Source organism: Sinocyclocheilus grahami, unplaced genomic scaffold (assembly GCF_001515645.1).
Source record: "Sinocyclocheilus grahami isolate Dianchi unplaced genomic scaffold, SAMN03320097.WGS_v1.1 scaffold964.1, whole genome shotgun sequence".
NCBI classification, from domain to species: domain Eukaryota; kingdom Metazoa; phylum Chordata; class Actinopteri; order Cypriniformes; family Cyprinidae; genus Sinocyclocheilus; species Sinocyclocheilus grahami.
Genome location: NW_015506143.1, coordinates 123,568 through 131,121, shown reverse-complemented (window position 1 = coordinate 131,121; position 7,554 = coordinate 123,568). Strand labels below are relative to the sequence as shown.

General features: G+C 42.5%; 1 protein-coding gene across 5 annotated transcripts in view; it reads right to left on the bottom strand.

Moving 5' to 3' along the window:
* The window catches only part of LOC107564793 (lethal(3)malignant brain tumor-like protein 1), a 26,910-nt gene that overhangs the window by 2,648 nt on the left and 16,708 nt on the right, over positions 1-7,554 (bottom strand). For all 5 annotated transcript variants that reach the window (XM_016249946.1, XM_016249944.1, XM_016249945.1 and 2 more), the window contains exon 21: positions 4,723-4,785. In XM_016249946.1, coding sequence (XP_016105432.1) covers positions 4,723-4,785 — 63 coding nt within the window. The remainder of the gene's footprint in view (positions 1-4,722; positions 4,786-7,554) is intronic.

Below are 7,554 nucleotides of genomic sequence, written 5' to 3'. Positions count from 1 at the left end.
TTGTAAAACTGCATTTTTCCATCTCAAAAATATATCTAAATTACAACCTATGCTCTCAATGTCAAATGCAGAAATGTTCATTCATGCGTTCATGTCCTCAAGGTTAGATTATTGTAATGCTTTATTAGATGGTTGTTCTGCACGCTTAATAAACAAACTCCAGCTGGTCCAAAATGCAGCAGCTAGAGTTCTTACTAGAACCAGGAAGTATGACCATATTAGCCCGGTTCTGTCAACACTGCACTGGCTCCCTATTAAACATAGTATAGATTTTAAAATCTTGCTTATTACTTATAAAGCCCTGAATGGTTTAGCACCTCAGTATCTGAATGAGCTCTTTATTGCATTATAGTCCTCCACGTCTGCTACATTCTCAATTTGATAATACCTAGAATATCAAAATCAACTGCGGGCGGCAGATCCTTTTCCTATTTAGCGCCCACACTCTGGAATAATCTTCCTAACATTGTTCGGGAGGCAGACACACTTTGTCAGTTTAAATCTAGATTAAAAACCCATCTCTTTAACCTGGCTTACACATAACACTCTAACACATTTCTATTACTCAAATCCGTTAAAGGATTGTTAGGCTGCATTAATTAGGTCAACCGGAACCGGGAACACTTCCCATAACACCCGATGTACTTGCTACATCGTTAGAAGAATGACATCTACGCTAATATTAGTCTGTTTTTTTCTTATTCCGAGGTCAACGTAGTCACCCGGATCCAGTCTGTATCCAGCCCAGATGGTGGATCAGCACCTAGAGAGGACTTCTACAGCCCTGAATGTCAGCGGAGACCAGGACAACTAGATGGGCCCCAGAGAGAGATCCCCAGTCCACCGGGACAAGACCACAGGAACCTGTTGAGTCCTCTGCACAATGTGACTTTGCTGCAGCCTGGAATTGAACTGCTGGTTTCGTCTGGCCAGAGGAGAACTGAGCCTGGTTTCTCCCAAGGTTTTTTCTCCATTCTGTCACCAATGGAGTTTTGGTTTCTTGCCGCTGTCGCCTCTGGCTTGCTTATTTGGGGGCACGGGGGCACTTGCGTTATCGTCAACTTGATTGCACAGATACTATTTAAACTGAACTGAGCTGGATGATGACATCACTGAATCACTGAATTCACTGTCTTTAACTGAAAATTGAGTGTTTAGTATTGTCATTTTGCATTATTTACACACTATTTTCCTAATTAATGCTGTACAGTTGCTTTGACACAATCTGTTTTGTTAAAAGTGCTATATAAATAAAGGTGACTTGACTTGATTATGCGGACTTACATTTTTACTGGAATGCAGTTTAAGCTAATTAATAGACTATAATTATAAATACTATAGTGTTTTGTTGAGGAATGAAATGAAATGAAAACACAACACGCTCATTTACCATCACACACAGGCATAAATACAATCATAAAGTCAAAAACTTACTGGCATAATTGTCAGGCATTTGCAGTATTTACAAAATTAATGCTAGCAAATACTAGCATAATTATACAGAACGTTAATTAGGTAAAGCGATACACGAATGGAAAGGGGGAAAAGCATATATAACAATACATATAGAAATATAGCCCTAAGAAGTTAATATTGTAATATTAATAATATACAAATATTAAATGAAATGTTTAATGTAAAAATGTTTTATCCATCTCTGATAATCCCCGGTTGCTATGGTCACGCAGTTTTGTTTACGCATTAAACTCATGGCCACGAGTAAAATATGTGGTTCCCTTAACATAGCATCTTGTGGCCACGACAAAATTAAGTGAACGGAACATGTCCCCTCCCGGCCACCGTACTTGAAATATTATATGTAAAGTTCTTTAAAGACAATATTAGTGGGGTGTACCCATGCAAAACTCACTACCAATATACTGAAGTTATTTATTGTCAATAGTGTAGCAATGCACGATACAACACACACACACACACACACTTTCAAACCAAATACCCGATCCTGCAGCTTTCTATTGAGACGCATCACCCTCCCAGAAATTAATGTGCAAAGTTAAATGTGATTGTGCCTTCATATATACAATTTCTATATAGAAACGCTTAGAAATTATTAACTACTAAAACATTATGACTAAACAGTAAATCTATTAAAATTTTAATTTGCACAATAATACTTATGATGCTTTCTTCAGCAAGTACCATTAATAATTCTAATGTAACGAGGCTAATTACTTACTTCATCTTTGAAAATTCGGGCCTGCTCCTCACAACCAATAAGATTATTGACAAATCCAAAGACCTGCAAATAAAACGGGGATATAAATGAACAGAGCCATCATACCGACTGCTGTTTATTTTATAACTCAGAAACTGTGCATCTGTACTCTTATTGTCCTACCCTAGTAAAAGATAAATATACTACAGTGTACATTAAATACATTTATTTCATGCTAAGTATGCTACAAATACATGTACTTAATAAAAATACTCTACAATTGTACTTTTACTATACTAATGTCACGAACGCAACTGTGAGGGAGCATGGAGCGAGGAATGAGGAGACATGGATTACATCAACAAGGAGACTTTAATAACATAAAGGGAACCAGGAAAAAACACGTAGCAGAGGAGGTTGACAAACAATACCGGACGCCGAATTAAGAACAGGGAACACTTTATATACACATGACATGACGAGGGGATGACGAGACACAACTGGGATCAATAGAACTAAACAGGGAACACCTGGAACAGATGATAAGGACAGGAACGGAAGGACCAAATATGGGCATAGAAACACATGGGGAACAAAACACACACAAAACACGGAATGGAGTCTGACATTACGGCGCCCTCGAGGCAGGTGCAGGACTGGGATACGGGGAATACCTCAGGAGCTCAGGGACCATGGCGGAGTAGGGAGTTCAGGAGGCCATGGCAGAGCAGGGAGCTCTGAAAGCCATGGCGGAGCAGGGAGCTCTGGAAGCCATGGCGGAGAATGGCAGACTAGGAAGCCATGGCGGAGTAGGGATGTTCGGGAGGCAGACACACTTTGTCAGTTTAAATCTAGATTAAAAACCCATCTCTTTAACCTGGCTTACACATAACACTCTAACACATTTCTATTACTCAAATCCGTTAAAGGATTGTTAGGCTGCATTAATTAGGTCAACCGGAACCGGGAACACTTCCCATAACACCCGATGTACTTGCTACATCGTTAGAAGAATGACATCTACGCTAATATTAGTCTGTTTTTTTCTTATTCCGAGGTCAACGTAGTCACCCGGATCCAGTCTGTATCCAGCCCAGATGGTGGATCAGCACCTAGAGAGGACTTCTACAGCCCTGAATGTCAGCGGAGACCAGGACAACTAGATGGGCCCCAGAGAGAGATCCCCAGTCCACCGGGACAAGACCACAGGAACCTGTTGAGTCCTCTGCACAATGTGACTTTGCTGCAGCCTGGAATTGAACTGCTGGTTTCGTCTGGCCAGAGGAGAACTGAGCCTGGTTTCTCCCAAGGTTTTTTCTCCATTCTGTCACCAATGGAGTTTTGGTTTCTTGCCGCTGTCGCCTCTGGCTTGCTTATTTGGGGGCACTTCATTTCCAGCGTTATCGTCAACTTGATTGCACAGATACTATTTAAACTGAACTGAGCTGGATGATGACATCACTGAATTCAATGATGAACTGTCTTTAACTGAAAATTGAGTGTTTAGTATTGTCATTTTGCATTATTTACACACTATTTTCCTAATTAATGCTGTACAGTTGCTTTGACACAATCTGTTTTGTTAAAAGTGCTATATAAATAAAGGTGACTTGACTTGATTATGCGGACTTACATTTTTACTGGAATGCAGTTTAAGCTAATTAATAGACTATAATTATAAATACTATAGTGTTTTGTTGAGGAATGAAATGAAATGAAAACACAACACGCTCATTTACCATCACACACAGGCATAAATACAATCATAAAGTCAAAAACTTACTGGCATAATTGTCAGGCATTTGCAGTATTTACAAAATTAATGCTAGCAAATACTAGCATAATTATACAGAACGTTAATTAGGTAAAGCGATACACGAATGGAAAGGGGGAAAAGCATATATAACAATACATATAGAAATATAGCCCTAAGAAGTTAATATTGTAATATTAATAATATACAAATATTAAATGAAATGTTTAATGTAAAAATGTTTTATCCATCTCTGATAATCCCCGGTTGCTATGGTCACGCAGTTTTGTTTACGCATTAAACTCATGGCCACGAGTAAAATATGTGGTTCCCTTAACATAGCATCTTGTGGCCACGACAAAATTAAGTGAACGGAACATGTCCCCTCCCGGCCACCGTACTTGAAATATTATATGTAAAGTTCTTTAAAGACAATATTAGTGGGGTGTACCCATGCAAAACTCACTACCAATATACTGAAGTTATTTATTGTCAATAGTGTAGCAATGCACGATACAACACACACACACACACACACTTTCAAACCAAATACCCGATCCTGCAGCTTTCTATTGAGACGCATCACCCTCCCAGAAATTAATGTGCAAAGTTAAATGTGATTGTGCCTTCATATATACAATTTCTATATAGAAACGCTTAGAAATTATTAACTACTAAAACATTATGACTAAACAGTAAATCTATTAAAATTTTAATTTGCACAATAATACTTATGATGCTTTCTTCAGCAAGTACCATTAATAATTCTAATGTAACGAGGCTAATTACTTACTTCATCTTTGAAAATTCGGGCCTGCTCCTCACAACCAATAAGATTATTGACAAATCCAAAGACCTGCAAATAAAACGGGGATATAAATGAACAGAGCCATCATACCGACTGCTGTTTATTTTATAACTCAGAAACTGTGCATCTGTACTCTTATTGTCCTACCCTAGTAAAAGATAAATATACTACAGTGTACATTAAATACATTTATTTCATGCTAAGTATGCTACAAATACATGTACTTAATAAAAATACTCTACAATTGTACTTTTACTATACTAATGTCACGAACGCAACTGTGAGGGAGCATGGAGCGAGGAATGAGGAGACATGGATTACATCAACAAGGAGACTTTAATAACATAAAGGGAACCAGGAAAAAACACGTAGCAGAGGAGGTTGACAAACAATACCGGACGCCGAATTAAGAACAGGGAACACTTTATATACACATGACATGACGAGGGGATGACGAGACACAACTGGGATCAATAGAACTAAACAGGGAACACCTGGAACAGATGATAAGGACAGGAACGGAAGGACCAAATATGGGCATAGAAACACATGGGGAACAAAACACACACAAAACACGGAATGGAGTCTGACATTACGGCGCCCTCGAGGCAGGTGCAGGACTGGGATACGGGGAATACCTCAGGAGCTCAGGGACCATGGCGGAGTAGGGAGTTCAGGAGGCCATGGCAGAGCAGGGAGCTCTGAAAGCCATGGCGGAGCAGGGAGCTCTGGAAGCCATGGCGGAGAATGGCAGACTAGGAAGCCATGGCGGAGTAGGGAGTTCAGGAGGCCATGGCGGATCAGACAGTTCAGGACGCCATGGCGGAACAGGGAGCTCGGGGAGCCTGGCCTCGGCACTCAGCCTGGACACCACGGATGGACCCCTACTACCCCCCACCCCAAAAAAAAATCCTTGGGGAGAATATAGTCTTTGGAGGCCCTCCGTAGGCCTAACTCTGGAACTGTGGCCCTCCCTGGGCTTGACTCAGGAACTGTGGCCCTCCTTGAGCAGGACGTGGGAACTGGAGCCCTCCTTAGGCAAGACATGGGGACTGGAGGCCTTCTTGGGCTGGACATGGGGACTGGAGCCCTCCTTGGGCTGGACATGGGAACTGGAGCCCTTTCTGTGCTAGACTCGGGGGCTGGAGCCCTCTCTGGGCTAAACTTGGGAACTCGAACCCACTCTGGGCTAAACTCGGGGACTGGAATCCTCTCTGGGCTAAACTCGGGGAGTGGAATCCTCTCTGGGCTAAACTCGGGGACTGGAATCCTCTCTGGGCTAAACTTGGGGACTGGAGCCCTCCGCGGGCCAAACTCAGGAACTGGAGCCCACACCAGAGCGAGTTCTGGGGCCGGAGCCCACACCGGAGCGAGCTCTGGTGCTGGGATGAGGGCGGAGAACAGTCTTTTTCTCCTCATCCTCCTCCTTTGGTTAGAGGAGAATGGCGCAGCCGATGGGTTTGAAATCGGCGCAGCTGGGGGGCTGGAGAGAGCCGCGGGCTTGATTGAAGAATGGCCGGCGTTTCTGGGCTGAGGACAGAGACGGTGCTGGGAGGAGATGGGTGGTCGGAACATTTGGCCGGGTATGTGGAGGGTCCTGGCGAGGGGTGAGCTGGCGAGGCCCAGTGATTTTCGGGAGGGACTGGATGATGATCGCTCTGAACCTTTTCTACTTTGAGAGTTTCCTTAAATAAAGGACATGATTAACCAACTTGATCAGGGGAAAACTGTATGTGGGAATATCGCAGCCGATTACATCATCATCCAGCCCCAGCCAAAAACAGACACCGAGAGCAGCGTCGAACCAGTTCACCTGGTTGGAGAGCTCTAGGAACTCCTCCTCTACATACCTCTCCAACTCCCGACCACCCTGCCGCAGACACCAAAGCCTGTCTTCAGCCGCAGTCATCTTGTTTGGTCCGGTATTCTGTCACGAACGCTACTGTGAGGGAGCGTGGAGTGAGGAACGAGGAGATGTGGAGTACATCAACAAGGAGACTTTAACAACATCAAGGGAACCAGGAAAACACACGTAGCAGAGGAGGTTGACATAAACAATACCGGACGCCGAACTAAGAACACTTTATATACACATGACGGGGAACACCTGGAACAACTGATAAGGACAGGAACGGGAAGGACCAAATATGGGCATAGAAACACATGGGGAGCAAAACACACACAAAACAGGAACGGAGTCTGACAACTAAACTGGTATACTTAAAGTCTGCTAAATTGGAACAACTAATTTTGTGCTTAATGCACTTTAATTGTGCAAAAATAGTGCTGAAGTCCAACTAAAGATACACTGAAGTAAATCTGATTGTGCTAAAGTGGAGCTATTGCGACTATACTTCAGATACACTTTAAATATCTTGCATTTAAAGGGGTCATATGATGCGATTTCAATTTTTCCTTTCTCTTTGAAGTGTTACAAGCTCTTGGTGCATAAAGAAGATCTGTAAAGTTGCAAAGACTAAAGTCTCAAATCCAAAGAGATATTCTTTATAAAAGTTAAGAGTCAGCCATGCCTACCTAAAACGGCTCGTTCTAACACGCCCCCACATGTCTACGTCACGGTGTGGGAAGATTTGCATAACGCCGCCCAAATGTTCACGCAAAAAAAGAAGGCGTAACTTTTATTCTCGCTGTAGTATTGTTGCTGCCGCTGCCATGTCGTGAAGGCACTGTGTGATTCGTTGTGAAAGCGAAACTACTTTGTTTGGTCTTCCAAAAGAGGACTATATCTGCTTTGTCATGCCTGGAGCTGATCCGTGCTGGTTGCTGAGGAAATACATCAACTTCGTGCTGTGGATC